Source organism: Brachyhypopomus gauderio, chromosome 4 (genome assembly GCF_052324685.1).
Source record: "Brachyhypopomus gauderio isolate BG-103 chromosome 4, BGAUD_0.2, whole genome shotgun sequence".
Classification (NCBI taxonomy): domain Eukaryota; kingdom Metazoa; phylum Chordata; class Actinopteri; order Gymnotiformes; family Hypopomidae; genus Brachyhypopomus; species Brachyhypopomus gauderio.
Genome location: NC_135214.1, coordinates 31943431 through 31965174, shown reverse-complemented (window position 1 = coordinate 31965174; position 21744 = coordinate 31943431). Strand labels below are relative to the sequence as shown.

The following is a 21744-nucleotide window of genomic DNA, read 5'->3' as shown; positions in this document are numbered from 1 at the left end:
ATGTCAGAAAAGGAAATTCTGCTATGTCAACCTCTCACTCCGTCTCTCTCAAGCCAGTTGCCATGGAGATCCTTTTGCTCCCTATCGCCTAGAGAAGCATATAAAGGCCTGATGAGGACCTTTCTTCATCTCTACAAATCAAAGAGCTCCAGCATGAAGGTGTGTGTGTGTGTGTGTGCAGCTGTGCTTGTTTGTGGATATTAATATTGGGGAATGCTTTAGCTGAGGTAAACGAATATCTGTGATGAGCAGTTATAGGGGAATGAGGAAATGTTGAGAGGTGTATGTGGGTGAGTTACAAGTCCACACACACACAGGCACACGCAGGTCCTCAATATTACATATATAATACAGACACACACACTCTCCAAAGACTACAGGAACTTACTATACTGTAAAAACGCAAGTCTTGATTATCAAGGGTCTGAAGTAAGAAATTCATGTTATGACCATGACAAAAGAACTAATTTTCACTAGGTAAAACTGAGATGAAAAAAAGCAAACACCGAATAGACAAAAATAGACAGAAATGTACCTGCAAGATATTTGTTGTGTTTGTATGGCACCCCCTGTAGGCAAAGCTGAGTATTGTCTGTGGACTCTATCAGTCTTACGATTTGGTCAATGGAAATTTTTAAAAAACAAAACAAACGAAAATAAGCAGGATTCATAATATAATCATTTATTTGCTTCTATGTAGCCTGTTTTTCTACATAGTCACATTGCTCATGTGTAGCAAATTTCATGCAGAATTCTAAGTGCTACTAAGAAAGCCTTGGATAAGGCCTTTTCTGGGCGGCTGTTAAACTCAGACATCCCACCCGCCAACACGCACAAGAAAGCCAAACACACTAGAGACATATTTCAGACCTCAATCTGAGATTATGCATTGTTGCCGCCACAGAATAAAAATGAAGTATGGTTTAAAACAAAACCAAACAAAAAAAATAATACACAAACACCATACGCGCATACACGTCACACATGAGACTGTAACACAATATTGCACAGGTTAATAAATGAGAAATGCAAGAGAAATAACACCAGTCCAGATCAAGCCTGTGCCACGGTTTCAGCTCCACTCCGTCTCCCAGCGCACACCCAAGGCAGGTAATCAAGACCTATAGAAAGCCGACTACCACCTTCAGATGCCCCAGGAGAGGCAGGCAGCAGAGCCGGGGAGAGTGCTCCTTAAGGACTGCTTTTAAGAGTGTCAGGTGTACAGCACACTGCCTGTGTTTGGAAGCAGCTACACACAGGTGTGTATATTTAGGGATCTGCGCCTCCAGCTCAGCGATGTCACAACACACGCGGCAGTTCACCACTCTTGTTCACTACATGCATTTTCAAAAACCCATCAGTGCACCAGGAAATAAAACAGACGCCATCGCACGTCCTGCAGTTCGTCTAAACACTTTTTTTGTTAGACATTGTATCGGATAATAAACGCACAAACAAGGTGCCTTATGTTTTATAGGCAAACCCCATAAATCAAATGACCTCTCTGAATCTCACAAGACCCAGAACACAGTGATGCCGCCCTGCAAAATCTCCTCATATGCCGAAACATATTTGCGCAATGTTAAACGTCCAGAAAACAATGTGGGTTGTGCTGTAGCCCAACGTGCATCTACGAATGCATGCAGAGTTTCATGACATCACTATTATAGCAAAGTATGTAAGGAAGCACTTTTGCCCAAATGTTTTCCACCACGATAAAGGGCACTTATTTCAAACGGAACTATATTACTACATTATTGTGCTAAAAATGAATATGACTTCATTGGATTCAATGGATCTGAAGAAGACTAACTCAAAGTATTACTAAGGAGCCAATCAGAGATTGCTCAGATTTCACCCAACACAAACTAGCGCTATCACAATATACTGTGTGCACATGTATGCATGTGAACTTCAGCTGTACAGCAGAACCTTTATGGCAGACTGTTGGGGTCTAAAACAGGCAGCCTGTCTCCTGTCACTCTCGATCTCAGTGCCCCGCCCCCTTAGCAGTCCAGACCGATGCAGCTGAGCAAGAACTCAAGAGCATGCAGCTTCTGGTTGGCCTCCTCGATGGCGCTGTAGGTCTGGACGTTGCTGCTGATGTGGTAGCGGATCTCATCCACCAGGGGGATGGAGTCCGTCTCCTGCCGGGCGGTGACGCTCCCAGCATCCTCTCTGATTAACTCTGCAAACTCCACCCTCTCCACCAGCTGACACACACAAACACACACACATTCAGGGTCAAACGCACACACACACACATACTCACTACTATTCTCCACCACGCCATTCATTTTCATCTTTAAAGGCACAGCAAATTGACGGGCTACTAACACACACACACACACACACACACACACACACACACACACACACCGACCCTTCCCCTGTCCACACTCAAATCCCACAGGTTGGGACGCACCCTCTCGATGATCTTGGCCATGTACTCCGTGCACTGGTCTTCCAGGCGGGCCAGGCTGAAGAGCTTGGCTGTTTTCCACATGCTGAGTACGTTGTCTTCCCTGAGCAGTGCCGCCAGTGTGCGCCCGCACAGACGCTTCAGCCCGGGCAGCAGGTACATGTCAGCCACACACAGAACCTCATACACGTTATCGTGGGATAGCTGCGCGCACACACACACACACACACACACACACACACCCAACATCATGTACGTGTTATTAGGAGACAACTGCAGCGCGTACAAGGTTTTGAAACCAATAAAGATGGTTGAAGTGGGGTGTGTGTGTGTGTGTGTGTGTGTATGTGTGTGTGTGTGTGCGTGCACCTGAGTGTTTTCACTGTAGATATAATAGAGGATTCGAGTGAACAGCTCATGAGACACATCGTGTAAAGTGATGACAGGAATTCCAGGCAGAGATTGCAGTGTCTCTACCTCACTGAAATGATCTTCCACCAGCGCTTTAAAATAATCACTACGACCACAGAAAAATGCCTGAACACACACACACACACACACACACACACACACACACACACACACACACACACACACACACACACACACATTTTAAAGAAGCACATAGAATAAATAAAACATATTCCAGTGTTATTACCCAATACTTACTTTATGACACAGGAAATCATAACCCTCAACCCGGAAGCAGATGTCAGGATAGCTCGGGAAGCTGTCGGTAAGGTCAAATGGAAGCTGTCCGTATCCGACCTGAGAAAGCAGAGCAATGACGCTCTCATCAGCGTGGGGGTGGGAGCGTGGGCGGAGCTTGGACGGCTAGTCTGTGAGTGACAGGTGTCTGACCCTCAGCTCGGCAGGGAGGGCGCTGTCGGCCAACAGAGACATGCCGTCCTGCAGCTGCCAGTCATGAGGATCCAGAGTCAACACCTTCACACACGTCCCAGGCTTATTGGACACTGGGAGAGAGAGAGGGAGTACAGGACAGAGAGAGAGAGAGGGAGTATAGGACAGAGAGAGAGAGGGAGTACAGGACAGAGAGAGAGAGGGAGTATAGGACAGAGAGAGAGAGGGAGTACAGGACAGAGAGAGAGAGGGAGTATAGGACAGAGAGAGAGAGAGAGAGAGAGAGGGGGTACAGGACAGAGAGAGGGGGGTACAGGACAGAGAGAGGGGGGAGTACAGGACAGAGAGAGGGGGGAGTACAGGACAGAGAGAGAGAGAGAGGGGGGGAGTACAGGACAGAGAGAGGGGGGTACAGGACAGAGAGAGAGAGAGAGGGAGTACAGGACAGAGAGAGAGAGAGAGGGGGGGAGTACAGGACAGAGAGAGGGGGGTACAGGACAGAGAGAGAGAGAGAGAGGAAGTACAGGACAGAGAGAGAGGGAGTACAGGACAGAGAGAGAGAGGGGGGGGAGTACAGGACAGAGAGAGGGGGGTACAGGACAGAGAGAGAGAGAGAGGGAGTACAGGACAGAGAGAGAGAGGGAGTACAGGACAGAGAGAGAGAGGGAGTACAGGACAGAGAGAGAGAGGGGGTACAGGACAGAGAGAGAGAGAGGGGGTACAGGACAGAGAGAGGGGGGAGTACAGGACGGAGAGAGAGAGAGAGGGAGTACAGGACAGAGAGAGAGGGGGGTACAGGACAGAGAGAGAGGGGGTACAGGACAGAGAGAGGGGGGTACAGGACAGAGAGAAAGAGGGAGTACAGGACAGAGAGAGAGGGGGGTACAGGACAGAGAGAGAGGGGGGTACAGGACAGAGAGAGGGTGGTACAGGACAGAGAGAGAGGGGGTACAGGACAGAGAGAGAGGGAATACAGGACAGAGAGAGAGGGGGTACAGGACAGAGAGAGAGGGAATACAGGACAGAGAGAGAGGGAATACAGGACAGAGAGAGAGGGGGGTACAGGACAGAGAGAGAGGGGGTACAGGACAGAGAGAGAGGGAATACAGGACAGAGAGAGAGGGAATACAGGACAGAGAGAGAGGGGGTACAGGACAGAGAGAGAGGGGGGTACAGGACAGAGAGAGAGGGGGTACAGGACAGAGAGAGAGGGGGTACAGGACAGAGAGGGGGAGTACATAACAGAGAAAGGGAGGGAGAGAGAGGCAGGCAGGGGGGAGGAGAGATGAATGAGGAACAAGATGAAGATAGTGAGGGACAGAGGGGAATAAGAAGAGAATGAGGAGACTAATGTCAGTTCTCAATGTATGTATGTGTATGTGTGTGTGTGTACATGTGTATGTGATTGTGTATGTGTGTTGTGTGCATATGTGTGTGTGGATGTGTGTACCCGTGTGTGTGTGTGTGTGTGTGTGTGTACGTGATCGTGTGTGTACAGTGGACATGTGTTGAAGATTTGTGTGTGTACCTCTGTGAGTGTGTGTGTGTGTGTGTGTCTCACCAAACTCCTGCACCTGCTTGCACTTGAGTTCCAGCTCTTCGATCAGTTCGCCCATCTTACACTGTCTGGCCAGGCGCTTGCAGTCCTCCACGTAACTCACGTCGATGTCCAGCCGCCCTGCACCACACACACACACACACACACACACACGAGCAGAGCAACATTAAACACCACACAGTGCCACCCTCGGGGAGCTTCTGTTGTATTTTCACTGATGCTCACAAACTTTACTCACCAGTGTAGAAGTACTGCAGGATGGCAGCAAATGCAGCTGGGTTCACCTGGTGACACACACACACACACACACACACACACACACACACACACACACACACACACACACACACACACACACACACACACACACACACACACACACACACACACACACACACACACACACACCTTGGTGAGTCCTCTGCTGTTAGACTTTCGCTTTTATGGATGTCAGTGACCTTTACACTACTGTAGGTCATGATAGATTATCTAGTCACATTTACTGAACTGAACTGATTTGAAAAACAACATATTTATCACTAATCTTACTACTACTAGTGGACAAGACAATCTGCTTAAAGTTGTATTTGTAAATGGATGTCCATACTATGTACATTAACATAACTTTGGTGTTGCCAGTGTCATATTTGGCTCAGATGTTTGGGCTCAGAAACCCTTAGAAATCACAGCCAATGACAGCAGATGATAGTAAAGGTATGAAAAGTGACTGAAATTATACCAGCAGAAATTATACCAGCCTCAGTTCCTACGTGATGGTGTCACTGTCTATGGTAACTGTAACCAGTCCTACTATGAGCAAGGGAAACCATCTCTAAAATGCACGTCAGTCACTCATGTGGTGAATCAAAGGACTACAGTGGGAAGACCTACTGCTGTCAGTCCTTCCTATTTCTGGCGTCTGTGTCAGGTGTTACTAGTCAGATTCACTCTCCTCAACTCCTGAATGGAATCATACCAGATCCACACACTCCCTCTCAGCACTCAAACAGCCGGTACAGAGAAGAGCGTCACCCCAACGCCGCCACTATTAATGCGTTTTGTGCAACAGCGCCCACCAGTGGATGCTTGAGGGCGATGACAGCCTTGCCCTTCCACTTGGTCTCCAGCATGTGGGCGAAGTAGTCGGAGCGGGCGCTGAGGACGCAGCGGTGTGTCTGGAACATCTCGCCGTGCACCATGAATGTGACGTCACTGTAGGAGCCCTGCTCGAGCAGCCTGCAGTCGCACAGCACCGCAGGACACAGACAGACAACACCGCAGGACACAGACAGACAACACCGCAGGACACAGACAGACAGCACCGCAGGACACAGACAGTTTCACATTACAAGGAATTACAACAAATTTATCAGAACACAAGACTTTAACTAGCAAATTCAGCTGGAAATGAAGACTAAGCTACTGATTTAACAGACCAAGGAACTCACATTTCTAGTTTGAACTATGCAAAACATGGTGGTACTGTACTGCGTATCTTGGGAAAGTTTCTCAGGAAGACAAGATGTTTGGCACACAGTATAAGGTTTTGCTTTTCCCACCCAAGACTAAGACCAAAACTAAGACATGATTCAGAAAGAACATTCAATAAGAGATTTGGATGGTGGTAAAAATCTCTCAAATGTGCAACAGGTTCTCCACTGGTGGTGTCATTTATAACACTGGTGGTGTCATTTATAACATGTCAGGATGGTGCATGAAAAACCTGCTCATAGCATTTAAGGCACATGCAAACACGCTTTGACTGCACATTGAAGCAGTCAAATAGGCTTATATTTTGCAGACAGCAGTAGGTTTAAAACGGGCATGTGCAGAAATGTGCAAGAATGTCATGTTTGTGTAGCTGTGAGTGATTCCAGTGCTGGGATGTATAATGTCAGCATATAGAAATAAGTTATGCATAGATGTGAGTCCTGAATAGTGACTGTAATTACTGACAGTGTAAAAGTGTGTTGTGTGTTGGTCTGGGCCACTGCTTACAGTGTGTGTGTGTGTGTGTGTGTGTGTGTGTGTGTGTGTGTGTGTGTGTGTGTGTGTGTGTGTGTGTGTGTGTGTGTGTGTGTGCGCGTGCGTGTGCACGCCCATGTCTCACGTCTGCAGAAACTGCTCGTAGTAGTCTCTCTGCATGGTTTTGGCTGTGATACGTTTGTAGTCCTTCAGCAGTCGGCGGATGGAGTCACTCAGGGCTCCGTACAGACAGCGTTCCCCATCGAATGTGTTCGCCTCACATTTTGCTCCTGCCACAGATCACACACACACACACACACACACACACACACAAACGTACACATAAATGTACACAGAAACATACACACAAGCAGCAACTTTACTAACTTGAAAAATATTTCTAGAGTTGATACCTGCTTCATGGGTTCTGGATATTGTAACTCTAAGAAACAGTTTTCAGATCAAAACATGAATGATTCAGCAGCTGACACTGACAGATAACACCCCGTTTAGCCTCAGCACATTCTCCACTCCAACGACCTACTTTACAACAACTACACACCTTCTTGTTGAGGAAAAACTTATTTTGGAACAAGCTGTATGTCTGTCAGTTAGCTACACTGTTCAGTTACCACACACACTTGTGAATGGAAAAAAACTCCGTGCCTGGCTTCTTCCTGCCTGTAAGAGCTGAATGTTAATTACATGCTTGCCGACATGTTCCTGAAAATATATTAAAATAAAATAAAAAAACTTCTGCAGGTCAGATCTCACATAGAAACATTCAGCTAATGGAAAATGTGTTATCGTTATGCAAGACATCCCTTTAATAGCAGGTTTCTATCTTTACCATTGGTCAGCAAGTACTGCACCAATTCTTCATGTCCACAGAGGCATGCATAGTACCTGCAGACAGGAAAAAAAAAGATGAGAGCAATTTTCAGCTGACCTACAATTGGACATATATGTGTAGATACATATAAAGTTGTAACTGTTAGATAATGCGTGCTGACTTACAGAGGGGTACTGTCCCAGTTATCTCTCACGTTTAGTTCCACATCTCTCTGTTCAACCAAGTATCTGAGAAGAGAGAATACACAGGTTGGCATTGAACACACAGAAAACATAACAAACCACAGATCATAAATTATGAAACTGGACATCATTTCAGAAAGTTGGGGTGAGATGGGAGGGGATGTGGGTGGTTATTTTAATAAGGGTGAAAAAAGGGTGAAATACACATTTTCTAAAATAAGTTTTCCCTCATCAGGAAGGCGTGTAGCTGTTGTAAAGTAGGTCGTTGGAGTGGATGCTGCTACACCTGCGCTAACGGGGTGTTATCTCTCTGTGTCAGCTGCTGACTTTCAATGTTTTTATACGAAAACCATCTTTCCTAGAGCCGCGAAGTCCAGAACCCATGAAATAAGTTCCAGCTCTGGAGGAACGAAAAGCAAATTAATATTTTAAATACAAAATAAATGCTGCTTGGTAGCAATGCATAAAAAAGGCGCATCGTGCAAGACTTATTACAGGCTTGTGTTGCAGACTGATAGCTGGTCGAAATAGGCGAAATTTCAAGTCATTAATAAACATCGCTGGACTCCTGTGCCCTAATCAAGGATAGACAGTATATAGGAATAGATTCATAATGGATAACTGAATGTCCTGTGACTTTCAAAGTTACTAAGTTTCTAAACAACAACACCCGAGCCAAGTACTGACCTCACTCTTGCAACGTCGCCCTTTCTGCAACTTGAAAACAAATCGTTGGCGTCCATCTCCGCGGTGATAATGGTTCTCTGAAATGCATTGAAGCGGCCTGCCTTAACGACAGGAGGAGTCGTGACCGCTGTGTCGCTGGCGTTACTCTAAAATAAGTTGTAAACCTCTTGTTTTGAGGCGCTGTCTGTGGCAGGTTTACGGTCGTCTGTGTTTTCTCTGAAATATCACCCAGACGTAAACAGGAACACGGCTCAGTGTACCATCGAGTTTGCCAGCGATAAAACGCACTTTGCTCATCGCCGCCCTCTGGTGTTGTGGTACGGGGTTTGCAAACCCAATAGACAGTGGGCCCAGTAATGAATATTCATGTTCTTTGTGAGTGACTATGATATTAAAAAGTGCTGAAATGAAACCTACGCCACTGCTGAACAGAAAACTGTGCTTCGGTGACTGGGCACAATCAAGTACAGTAATAGCGCAAACTGTTCTGATGTAGTGTTTCTGGTGGCCAGCAGAGGGCAGTGGTGTTTTGTGGCCACCTTAGGGTACAATGTCAAAGTTTCTGGCAGCGATATTGTAGCCTCGTCTGTGAACTGCGCAGTTTATGAATGTTAGACAACCACAGTGGTTCAGAGAGAGATTTGGAGAGAGACTTATTCAGAACCACATATCAGTAATTGTAATCATAGACATAGCGTAAAAGTCTGGGGTGTCAATGAAAGGGTCAAGGGCCGTAAAAAGGGTTTAGGTATGGACTGCACTGGTATGGTGCAATGGTCAAACAATGTAGACTTATTATTTCCCATTACATAGGAAAGTCCCTACCCAGTCCTCAGTGCACACCATTCTGCCTAAAAGCCATTAGAAAGAGCACATCTGAATAGGGACCAAGAGGTCAGAGTCATGGGTCACTGGGTTGCAAGTGTGAAATATGTGATCTGTTTGATCAGCATGCCAACTGCATTCAGTGTTTTACAAATCTGCTTTAGTATTTGTATTTATTTATTTTGCATTGAATGTTTCAATGCATGCAATCATTGTTGAGCTACACACTCCTGTTCCATGTTACGTTTGCAGTCGGCACCAAAAATGTGGTCCGAACCATCAACACTTACACCTCTGAAATTGACTTCAAACTTATTTTATTCTCATCTGGTCAGAGGATCTTAAGGCAGTGTGTGTGACCATCTTTGTGGTCACACTTTGGTCATTCCCATCTTTAAATCTCATTCATTTTAAACATAGCTAGTTCTTTGACTTGTGATGTGTTTGACGTGTTGTGATGCTTTGTTAGCTGTTAGCTGAGTTCTGCTAGACCACGTCTTTCATGTTTAAACGTTCACACTGAGAAACACTCAGTAGATGCAGGAGTGAAGGCAGAGATGAGAAGTGAGTAAGTGTAGTATTATTATTCCCACCATGAGAAACACACCTTGGTGAGATACCTGCTTTACGTCAGGTTTTCATGACTGACAAATACTTTTGGCAAGGTGTCACCAACACCATCAGCACCTACACCTGTGGAATTAAACCTCATTCCACTGTCATATGCTTACAGTCCGACCAGAAGTCAGTGGAGTAAGATAAAATTCCAGAGGTGTATGTTGGAGTGCTACCTATGCATGTAGAGTAAGATTACATTTCAGAGGTGCTGACAGTATCGATGACACCATCCTCCCTTGCTTTCAATGATTACATCTTGGGTGTGACTAAAAGAAGTCTATAGGTTTTCTTTTTTTATATCAGTCAACAATGTTTTAACCTAAGTAGTAGGTGTGACCACAAGGACAAAAGTTAAGATTCTCTAACCAATTAAGTAACTTCTGAAAACATAGGTATGAATGGCATTTGTTGTCACTGTAGTTACTCCTAAAATACCTAAAATTTAATATGTTCTCGGGGTGTTGTTTTCCAGTTTCCCAGACCCAGATAAAGCTTAGTCCTACACAAAAAAAAAAACCATTTTTTAGTGTTTTTAAAAAACTCTGCATGAGGTAAAAATAAGAATTATACTAATAATACAAATAAGTAAGACACACAAAAAAGAAAAATAACAATTGCATTAAAATCCAAATTAAAAATAGAAATAAAAATAATAGATATTTACAAAATGAAAGAATACTTTTTTCTCCTCTGTTCTGCGAGTCTCTCCTTGGTGTCTCAGTCTGAGTGTTTCTGTTGGGGAAGAGTCCCCCTGTCTGTCAGTCAACAGGAGGGAAACCTTCTTCCTGTTTCAGGCAATCTTGCTTCTTGTTACTACAGTGTTACAGCTACTACAGCTCCTGGTTCCCCAGACTGGGCAAGTCAATTGGGCCGGTCTCCCTGTGGGAGCCAGGGGCTCTGGGCGTGTATCCCCGTCCCATTTGGGTCGGGAGTGATCCCTGCTCCTTCCCTCCCCTAACGTCTTCACCAGTCACTCCAGTCACCCTACACTGAAGCTGTGTGTTGGGATTTCTATCACTATCCTTCTAGAGTAGCAGAAAGTCCATCTAGGTGGGCGTGTCCCACCAAGTTTGTGTCCTATATATAAACAGAACTCATATTCCTCATAACCCTTATAAGACTATCACTGCTGGTACCATAAACCAGTGAAATTATGGGTGTGTTAGGGTTTTGAATATGATGAGATCCATGTTAGCTGAGATGTATTTAATTCAAATGAAATTTTTTTAAATATGCATCATTTATGTGTCACACCTGTCGGTGTTTGAAAATGCATTCTTTTTAAAAATGCTTAGTGGTACTAGGGAAAGTTTTACTAGAGATTGCACGTAACATGCTGGAATCCTAACAGGCCAGTTTTTTCTCAGAATAACATTTCATCCAATGTAAGAATGAACAAAAAAAAACAAACAAACCAAATACAAAACAAAATGGTTTTACTTACAGTGGGAGGAATCCTGTGTGGTTGCTACAGTAACTGTTGCTTAGAAGGAAGGAAGGTAGATTGATGAGATATGATTAAAGCATTCTTTGCATATTTTCACAGGTGTCTATGCTTCTGTTGTGTAATTATTATCTGAAGAACAAAGTATATGATTTGGGGCTATGAAGAGGCTTTCCAGGACATTTCTGATCAAGTTGTCGTTATCTGGACAGAGCCAGATTTTTTTGATCACAAAGAAAACCTACCAAAAAAAAACAAACAAACAAAAAATATGGTTTGGTGTAGTGTTATACAACTTGAATATGTACATCAACACAAGCTAAACAGTTGTACTGAAAGGAATAAAATGTGACCTGAATTTGGGGATCACCACAAAATTGAAGTTTCTCAAACCAGGTGACACTGGAATAAGATTCTATTCCCCAGGTGCTGAGGGTGTTGATGGGATCATACTCCTGTGTGTTTAATTATTACACTTTTTGGGGTGACCTTTTATGGTAACTTGTATGTTAATCTGTCACAATCCTGCTAGCCCTAATGTGAGCCTGTCCTCTGCCTCTTCCTCAATTTCCCAGCATCCCACTGCCAGCACCACCGTCACTGGTCATTATAGATCTATTCCCTAACGACAGCTCTCCCTCATTCCACAGCCGCTGGTCACTGCAGTTTTCTTATTTTCTTATCTGTTTTGGTTGCTCATTGGTGAATGTCTGCTTGGTTCTTGTCTGTCTTTCTTCTCACAACAATGTTTTGCATGCCTAATGAGAGTCCTATTAGTTGGAGAGAATGTCAGGAAAGAACAGAGAGAGAGAGAGAGAGAGAGAGAGAGAGAGAGAGAGAGAGAGAGAGAGAGAGAGAGAGAAACCCAGTGTGATTACAAGCTGTACAAATACAATGTATTTGTAATATAATGAATATAAGTCTGTGTTTCAGTACTGCAGGCCCCCCTCTTAGACCACAGACTCAACCAGAGCTTCCGTTTGACCAGGGCAGCTATGGAAGGAGATTTGGCAGGTAGTGTAACACCACACTCACATAGAGATAAGAGGGGAGACACGTGTAGAGGAGAACAAGATTCATCCGGAGTCAGTCCTTATTACAGTCCAGAGTCAAAAAGCCAGGTAGACAGGAGGAGTTACATGATTACATAAATCAGCGGCTTCTCCTTGCACTACAATAAACACAGTATCCATAGAACCATAAACCATACCACAATGACATTTTCCCTGTGCTTTCATAACCAAACGTCTGTGTTTGAAACACAGAATGACATTAGATAAATTACTTTTAGCTAAGAATTGCTTTATTGGGGTTATTTTTACTAAACATTTTATTGACCTTATTTCAGTTAATTTTATTATAAATTCCATTTGTTGTAGTAATGTTGTAGATTACATTTAAACTTTATAATTTTATCCTTTCCATGTTAAATACTCAAAAAAAAACTCAAAATGGGAAGGGCCACATAAATAAGTAATATTATTGTTTATTTGTTCAACATCAAAGCAAAAAGAACAAAAGATCCCAAAATAAAACTTTATTTTTCTCAAAACCAATAAAAGGGGCTGTAGCAGTTATAAGATATGGCCCTGTAAGCACAGGTGTACATTAATCTTCATTGGAGGATAAGATACTATCCCGAATCTCCGTCACCTTTATGTAAAACTTAGGTGTGGCAGGCTTCTGAGTAATGGCTTGCCCTGCAAGAGTCATACATAAGTTAGGTCACATAAGAGATAATAAAAAGCATCCACTCATTGAAAACACTGCCATATATACAGAGCTGTCCACAAACTGTATAAACTTTAGTTTTTGGTTGTTTTTTTTTAGGTAAGGTTTTGTCTATCAGCATTTTAATAATTGGATTAGATGTGAAACGAAATTGAAAAATTACTTTGACCTATATTTATGTGTTTTCTCATATTTTTCATATGTGTAGGTTTTAGATACTCACTGGGTTTTTGCACCTCCTGAACAAATATCTCAGGTTCACTTTCAATTCTGGGAGACGACAAAGAGTGACATGGCTTGGTCATGAAATATGTCACCTAACACTGATAACACAGCCAGCGGTGATCAGAGGTGGACATTCCATTGGATTGTGTTGACTCCACTAATTTTACCTGGTTTGCACTAATTAGAAAATCCAGCAAACTTGAGTAAAATCCTGGGAAGGACTTTTAGTTTCTGAACCCGGAATGTGCACCTCCGGCAGCGCCTGGCACCACCTTATTTCAGTATCTCTATGAAGCTCCATCTACCTTACACTGGCTGCACTTTTTGGGACAGAATAACTCTTGGTGTTTCTCTCACCGGTTCTCCTCTTCGGTCAGCAGTGCCTCGTAGGTGGCGATCTCGATGTCCAGAGCCATCTTGATGTTCATCAGTTCCTGGTATGTGCGGACCTGCTCTGCCATCTTCTGCTTCGACTCCTGTAGCTTCTCCTTCAGCATTTCGATTTTTTGATCAGCCTCCTGCACCTTCTTCTCGCCCCGATGTTCTGCCTCTGCAATCTGTCCGTCCACGTTGTCACACTGCAGGGGTTGAGAAGAGGTCATTAGGGTTGAAGTCGCAAACACAAATATCACATACATGGACCTGTATGCGTACAGGTCCTGAAAGAGCCCTGATCTGGAATCAGTGCGTATATGGACCCAGGGGTTGATTATTACTAGCTAAATCTGAATTTAAAAGGTTCAAACATGGTGGAGCAGATTAGCCACATAAGCCTGGAGATGTCACTGTGTTTTCTGAGAGGTTTAAATGATATAGTCTTTGTACTCAGTCACACAGTCATCTCAGAAGCAGAGGAAGAACGGCCTGGTTTCCACCCGTCACCTTAACATTCGCTTGTTACTTCAAGTGTTGTGTATGGTGGCTGGTTGCCATAGTGATTGTTACCTGGGCTTTGGCAGAGGTAACATCTGCCTGCAGGCGTGTGATGTGTCTGTTCAGTTCAGAGATCTCCTTCTTCTGCGCCCTCATTTCAAAATCATACAGCTCTGACTGTGATGATGACAACTTGAGCTAAGGAGAGAGAAGCATCATGTGCAAGTGTGAACCTGTCGCCAAAGGCTGTATGAATCTTAGCTTTGTGGGTAGGTATTGATATTCTTTACTAATGTTTTTTATAGATTTGTATAGATGTCGTTTATAGTTTTCTAAAGTTAGTTATAGATGTAGACTTATTGTTTATGAATAAAACTTTATTATGGCTTCACAGGTTTAGGTTTACATATTGTTTTGAGTAGTTTCGTGGTTTGGTTTAGATATATAATTTTGAGTAGTCTCATGGTTAGGTTTAGATATTGTTTTGAGTAGTTTCATAGTTGGGTTTAGATATAGTTTGGAGTAGTCTCATGGTTGGGTTTAGATATTGTTTTGAGTAGTATCGTTGGGTTTAGATATTGTTTTGAGTAGTATCATGGTTGGGTTTAGATTTTTTTTGTATAGTCTCATGGTTGGGTTTATATTGTTTTGCATAGTTTGATGGTTGGGTTTGATATTGTTTGGAGTAGTCTGATGTTTGGGTTTACATATTGTATTGTATAGACATTTACATTTATGGCATTTGGCAGACGCCTTTATCCAGAGCGACTTACAATTTTATCTCATTTTTATTCAAGTGAGCAATTGAGGGTTAAGGCCTTGCTCAGGGGCACCTCAGTCATGGCCTCAGGTCTGGGGATCGAACCCACGACCCTCCGGTCACAAGACCAGTTCCCTAACCACCAGGCCATGACTGCCCACAGTATAGTCTCATGGTTGGGTTTAAATATTGTATTGTAGCTATAGTCTGATGGTTGTACTGTGAGTTATGCTATGCTCACCTTGCTCTCGTGCCAAGCCTGGACATCCTCGCGGCTGCGTGCCGTCATGTCCTCGTACTGTCTCTTCACGTCAGCTACGATCTGCTCCATGTTCAAGTCCCTGCCGTTGTCCATCTGAACCACCACAAATGTCTCCTGCAGCTCCTCCTGCAGCTCCTCCAGCTCCTTCACCAACCAGAACATTTGTGTAATGCCACATGTCATGTCTCACAGCGTTCATGATGAACGTTGCGTGTACACACCTGGTCATGTATGGTCCGGAGGAAGATCAGTTCATCTTCCAGGCCAGCTACTTTGCTCCGTAGAGAAGATGTAGCCAGGTAACAAATGTCAGTGTCCTGTCCAACAAAAGTGATGAAACCAGCCAGGGTAGTGGTTTAAATCTCTCCGGCTTGTCATTGCCTGTTGATATGAACTAGCATGCAGCTATGTGTTCTGTACCTGTTTCGCAAGAACAAAGTCATTTTCTGCTGAGGTTTTCCTGTTAATCTCATCTTCGTACCTGCAGAGAAGGGAGACGGCAACACGGCAAATGATCACAAATCCCCTGCGGACTACTTCAAAGCTGAAGTCTAACATGCTGTGAAAGGACAGGTGTCATGTTTAACTCGCCATCTTGAATCTCAACGCTGTCAATCTAACTTGTGTCGGGTCAAAGAAGCAACCAGTGCATTTTTTTTTTTTTACTTGCTTAGCCACAAGCCACAAACACTTCAAACACACTGTTCACAGTGTTTTCACGAGGGGAATGATGGGTTAGCAACTGAATGGATCTTGTTGACACTGGAGAAAGTAGAGGAAGGTTTGGATAGCACCAAAGCCCTTGCCCTCAGTGGCTCAGGGCGAAATGTGGTTTGGACTCTTCTGCACATGGAGTGTACTATGATTAGCAGAAGAGACGAGAGAGTTTGTTAACTTTGCACAAGGTTAGTGTACTAGTTTGGGCTGTCAGACCTCTGTTTGATCTCCTCCACCTGTGAGACGGTGCGTTGGAGCTCTGAGTCCCACTTGTCTTTCTCCCTCTCCAGGCCGTGCAGCTGGGCCTGCAGGGTGGTGATGTATGCCTTCATCGCAGGCTCCAGGTCCGAGGAGGCCCGGGTCTCATCCTGCATCAGCTGCCACTTTGTCTCCAGTATCTTGTTCTGCTGCTCCAGGTGACGCACCTGGAAGACACAGGGCAGGGAGGCACAGGGCGGGGAGACACAGGGCAGGGAGTGGCAGTAGGGTGGGGTGTGTGGATTAGAGGTGGGCGATACTGGGAATTGTGGTATCGATCCGATACCAAGTAAATACAGTGTAAATATTCCTTGAAGTTAAATTGTTCATAATATTTTTTCTAGTCCACCTCTCATATTATATCTTTCAAACCTTATGTAATTTTGTTGCACTATGTGCACTTGCCTGTTGCTTTAATTCTATCAAATTCCCTGTTGTGGGATAATTAAAGCTTCATCTAATGTTATCTTAGATAACACTTTTACAAATGTACTAGGTTATTATCTCAATGTCTTAATTATATATATTATATAATACAGTATATATACAGTGATTCCTCGCCACTTCACGCTTCAGCTTGTGCGGCTTCACTCTTTCGCAGATTTTTATAAGATATTAATTTGAAAAATACTTTGTGGATCTTCGCTGTTTTTTTGCATCATTCGATCGGTGGAAAAAAATATAATTATGAATTTGTACGTAAAAAAAAAAAAACCCAGAATGTATACAAATATATTACAAATATTAATTCTAACAATAAAGGAATGTTATAAATAATAAAATAGTATGAAAACAGTAAATATTGCATAAACGACGGATTTCTGTAGGCTACTTTTCTTCCTCTCGGACATTTCAAAACTCCTGTGGCGTCTCTCTCCTTACTGTGAGTGTTTACTCCAAGAGAGCGCTGATTGGGTGGGCCAGGCTGAGTGGGCGGGGCCAGGCTGAGCCTACCTGCATGGCTGTTTGGCTGGCACCGCTGAGCCAGGTGACAATGCAACAACAAAAGAGGAGAGGGGGGTGGGTCGCTGCTCTGTGCTGTGTGACGCAGCGCTGCTCTTACAGACAGAGGAGACTTTGATGAATTTGCGTGCACAGCAGTCGGTGCGTGCGGGAGAGAAAAAAAGCTAGAGTATCGATCTTTTTACACAAGTATTGTTCAATATCAATACCAGCGTTGGTATCGATATTATCGATATTTGGATCGATCCGCCCACCTCTAGTGTGGATACGACGAGACACAATGAGACACAGATAAGAGGGTGGAGGGAAAAGACAGAAGGTGATAGAAACTCATTAAAAGAAACTTTTAATGTTCATACATTAAAAAACCAGAGTGAACTACATGCTTCTATGCTAGTCTTTCCCTACTTGTCATCTTCCTCATGTAGCTCATCTTCCTCCTAGTTCCCACTCGTCAGCTATATGCGTCACATCTTTTCAAATCATTAGGAAATCCAGCAAACATCTTACTTTTGTGTGCATTATCTGATCCTGCAGTTTCATAATAATACAGCCTTCTTTAAGGCAGTCATGGTCTGGTGGTTAGGGAACCGGTCTTGTGACCGGAGGGTTGTGGGTTCGGTTCCCAGACCTGAGGCCATGACTGAGGTGCCCTTGAGCAAGGTACCTAACCCCAAATGCTCCCTGGGTGCTGGGCTAGGGTTGCCCACCACTCTGGGCACGTGTTCACCACAGCCCCCTAGTAATCCCTAGTGTGTGTGTGTGTGTGTGTGTGTGTTCTAACTGCACAGATGGGTAAATGCAGAGGACAAATTTCAATTGGGGTGAAAATCACACTTGACAAAAGTGGCAGCTTAACTGAGGCAACCCACCACTGTCAGTCAAAATAATTGCCAATTATATTCAGGCAAATACAAATGTTGAGTTCTTGAGAATAAAATCAAGAACTTAAAGCTTTTAAGTCAATGTGAAATCTTCTGAACAGCTGAATGGACAGTTATGACTTGGTGGGAAAGACAAAAAAAAAAAAGGTCACAGGTAAAGTGGGTATCAGCACACCAGGAAGTCAACCTCACCTTGTCAATGTAGGAGGCAAATTGATTGTTGAGGCTCTTGATCTGTTCCTTCTCCTGCTCCTTGACAGTGTGCAGGGTGGGGTCCAGCCCCACTGGCAGAGGTGTCAGCAAACTGTCATCCACCATCACGGGCCTGATGGGAAGTCCCAGCGTGAACACATTCGAGAAGGGCTGTCGGGATTTGTCCCTCCTGGGATGACGAGGAAGTGAGCCCATAGATCGGCTGCTGAAGACATGCCTCTGGAGATCGAGACTGTTGTACTGATGGTTCATAGCAGCTCCAGCAGAGAAGAGATGACTAGATGCAAGATGGTCAGGACGCCGGTGGATGTTTGAGACGTCGGTGCAGTCATGGACTTATAAGCTTGTTGTCAAGAGGTGGGTGGATCTTAATGTCTGTGTTTGTGGGTCTACATTCTTAGGATAGAAAAACCAGTTCAGTTACAGATAGCCCTGATTAAACATACTTTCATTTGTGAAATCGCATGCATGCGTACATAAACAGATGGAAATTGGTGCACACGTGCACACACACACACACACGTGCACAAACACACACACATTCATTCATTCAATTAGATTACTTCTTCACATTCAAATTGAAATGGGTCTTTTATGCATTGTCTTTGGGGCAGAGACACACCACTGCTGAACCACAGGCTAATTAAAATTGTTCACACCCATAGGTGTTAATAACGGTGTATCTATATGCCAACATCTTTTCCAAAAGGTTTCTGGAAAGCCATGAAAACGTTGTGCCTTATCCACTATCTCCCCTCCCAGACGTACATGCTATTGCAGATTCTAACTAAACCTTTGGAACACATCTGTGCTTGTAATTTGCAGCCTAAATCCTATCATATCGTCCATGATTCCTCCCTCCCCACCAGATCCCTCTCTCTCATGCACACATTACAAAGTATTGCCAATAATTGTAAGGTTATTCCATGCAACTATGCATTTGACTTTGGTTCCGTTTCTGTTCGTACTATGGCATCGTTGCTCCTGGTGTGGACGACATTTTGAACTGGATTCTGGCTTCTTAAACTGATTCTGCAATGTTTCTGCATTGTATCTGTCTGCTACACATAAACCCAGCATATGGATCCAGCCAAATTGTCTGGGTTGACCTTTGTTATGGAGTTGTGCTACCTAGGATTTGTCTACAAGCTGCTTTGAAGTCAGACTTATCTTTGGGCCAATGCTGGCAGATGTTGGCTATCTGGATATGGACGTTGTTTCGATCTTTTAATAATAATAATAATAATAATACTTTTATTTTATAAAGCGCCTTTCAAGAGACGCAAGGACGCTGAACAATATGACCTAGTAAAGGCATCAAAATGAATTTTCATAAACTGTATGTCGAGCTTAAGTCATGGAATCAAAGACTTTTGGCTTTTTTCGCACACAACATTCCAAGATACATTATGTTGTAGCTCTGGTAACATCAGATAATTCACATAGTTTTAACAAACATTCACCTAATGCTCACATCAAACAACTGAGGTCAGGGCTAGTGAACGTATTAACTATCTATATCTTTAATGATTTAAAACGGTGAGACATCTAGTCTGTCTCCACTGTACCCGACAAGGACTTCATACTGCTGTTTGAGAGTCCTGATTGCTGTGATCTACATCTAGAGACGGTAACAAAACCTGATGGTGGTAGCCTATTCGCCACATTGTTGACTTTGTTTTTCTTTTGTTAACGTGTCACCGAGTGCATTGTGTTTATATTTTGTCTGGCTCATGTTGACACACCTGGTCATTGTTCCCCACCTCTCCTTATCATATCCACCTGTCTCTCGTTAACATCCTACCTAAATACTCCCCATAAGTTTTATCGCTTACAGTGAATCTCTATGCTTGCTTGCGTTTGTTGTTTGATGCACTTTCACTGATGTTTTAGCGGCTCTATATTTTCATTAAACTGTTAGAATGGTATGTCCGTACCCAGTGGCGGAGCTAGACTTTTATCCTTGGGGTGGCCAGAGGGTGGCCAAAGCTATTTTAGGGGGTCCATAGACTATGACAATGTATATTTACGAAAAGCATTCAATTGCAATCAAAATCTGTAAATGTTATACTTTTCATATCAAGTACATCTTAAGCACGCAGGAGATCAGATTTGTGTATGAAATTTGCAGTTTTTTAACAATGTGCAAAATGTACAACATGTAAAAGTAAAAACACAGATGTGCTACTTCTGGCATATCTTACAATCCAAATACACGAAATAGGAAAGCTGCTTTCAGCATTCCCTTGATCATTGAGTGACTGTTTTTGAAATAATTAATTGCACTTGAGTACATATTTTCAGTAACTTACATCACTGATACGGTCACAAAAACTTAAGTCGGGGCAAAGAAACCACTGTAGATGTAATGTGTAGTATAATATTATTTTTCCTAGAAAAGTGTCTTTTGTAACTATTTATTTATGTACAATATGTAAAATTATAATATAATTCATTCATAATATTACCCGCACCCAGGGGCGATTTTAGGATCTGGTCTTTAGGGGTGCCCAGCCCCCAGTGCTCACAGAGGCATTATACATTTTTTGCATAATATAATATTTAAAAAATGTGTTGAGCCAGGGGGTGCTGAGCAACCTCACGGTGGTGCTCTAGCACCACTAAAAATACCCTAGCCTCGCCCTTGCCCGCACCTACAAAGTTTTAAAAAATGGAAAATATTTTATAAGCTGCACCGGGCTAAAAGCCGCATATATCTACTGAACTGAACACATTTAACTGAACTGGGGTGAGTTTCCCAAAACGTTCTTAGCGCTAAGTACTTCATAACCTCGTATGAAATGTACGAGCCAAAGAAACTCACCCCTGATCAGTTTCTGAACAGTGCCTCAGGGTTGCCAACTCTCACGCATTGAGCGTGAGACACACGCATTTGACCGTTTTCACACGCTTTCAGCCCCCCCCCCCCCCCCCCAACCCTCAAGGGTGTTAATTATTTTAAATAAAATACACACTGGCTATACCGAAGTTCACCTCTGACCACGACATCGCAGTATTACAGCAGTATTATGTCTAAATATCTAGTTAGGACAAAACTAGAGTTCTCAATGAACTAAGTTATAATCACTGTAACTCCGGAATATCATCTGTAGCGTCTTTATGCGTGTGCAAACGAGGGGACTCGGAACTTGGCACAACACGTTCGTTTGAAAATGAAATTGAGCATTGAGTATTATTACCGATTACAAAACGCAACAGGCTCTCAACAAGATGTGCGATGCGGTGACATGTCAGTCATCTGGGGGGGCACTTGGGGTGGCCAATCAGAATTCAGGGGGGTCCAGTGCCCCTGCTTTGGCTCCGCCTATGTCCATACCTTCATATAATATAATTAAACTTGAACTCTGAGTTGCATTAACGTACCCTGACATACCCAGTTGTTGGATCCATGTTGACGTGTATGACTGACTGATGTATTCTGT

At 43.5% G+C, this 21744-nt stretch overlaps 2 protein-coding genes across 3 annotated transcripts; both read right to left on the bottom strand.

Moving 5' to 3' along the window:
* Positions 1 to 661: 661 nt before the first annotated feature.
* On the bottom strand, positions 662 to 8800 carry abtb1 (ankyrin repeat and BTB (POZ) domain containing 1). The gene is made up of 12 exons (XM_077003980.1): positions 8529 to 8800; positions 7824 to 7886; positions 7657 to 7712; positions 6952 to 7096; positions 5918 to 6077; positions 5080 to 5125; positions 4845 to 4961; positions 3284 to 3396; positions 3092 to 3190; positions 2792 to 2959; positions 2426 to 2626; positions 662 to 2213 (listed from the first exon to the last, which is right to left on the bottom strand). Exons 1-12 carry the CDS (start codon positions 8582 to 8584, stop codon positions 2007 to 2009), a joined length of 1431 nt encoding a protein of 476 aa, XP_076860095.1. The 5' UTR covers positions 8585 to 8800; the 3' UTR covers positions 662 to 2006.
* A 4085-nt stretch (positions 8801 to 12885) lies between these two features.
* LOC143513042 (intermediate filament protein ON3) lies at positions 12886 to 18638 on the bottom strand. 2 transcript variants are annotated; one of them, XM_077003977.1, is made up of 9 exons: positions 18281 to 18638; positions 16200 to 16408; positions 15687 to 15747; positions 15488 to 15583; positions 15246 to 15410; positions 14317 to 14442; positions 13729 to 13949; positions 13370 to 13416; positions 12886 to 13115 (listed from the first exon to the last, which is right to left on the bottom strand). In XM_077003977.1, exons 1-9 carry the CDS (start codon positions 18551 to 18553, stop codon positions 13024 to 13026), a joined length of 1290 nt encoding a protein of 429 aa, XP_076860092.1. In that variant the 5' UTR covers positions 18554 to 18638; the 3' UTR covers positions 12886 to 13023. The 2 variants fall into 2 exon arrangements, with proteins under 2 accessions (XP_076860092.1, XP_076860093.1); XM_077003978.1 differs by lacking the exon at positions 13370 to 13416 and having other exon boundaries at positions 18281 to 18637.
* Between the last annotated feature and the right edge of the window lie 3106 nt (positions 18639 to 21744).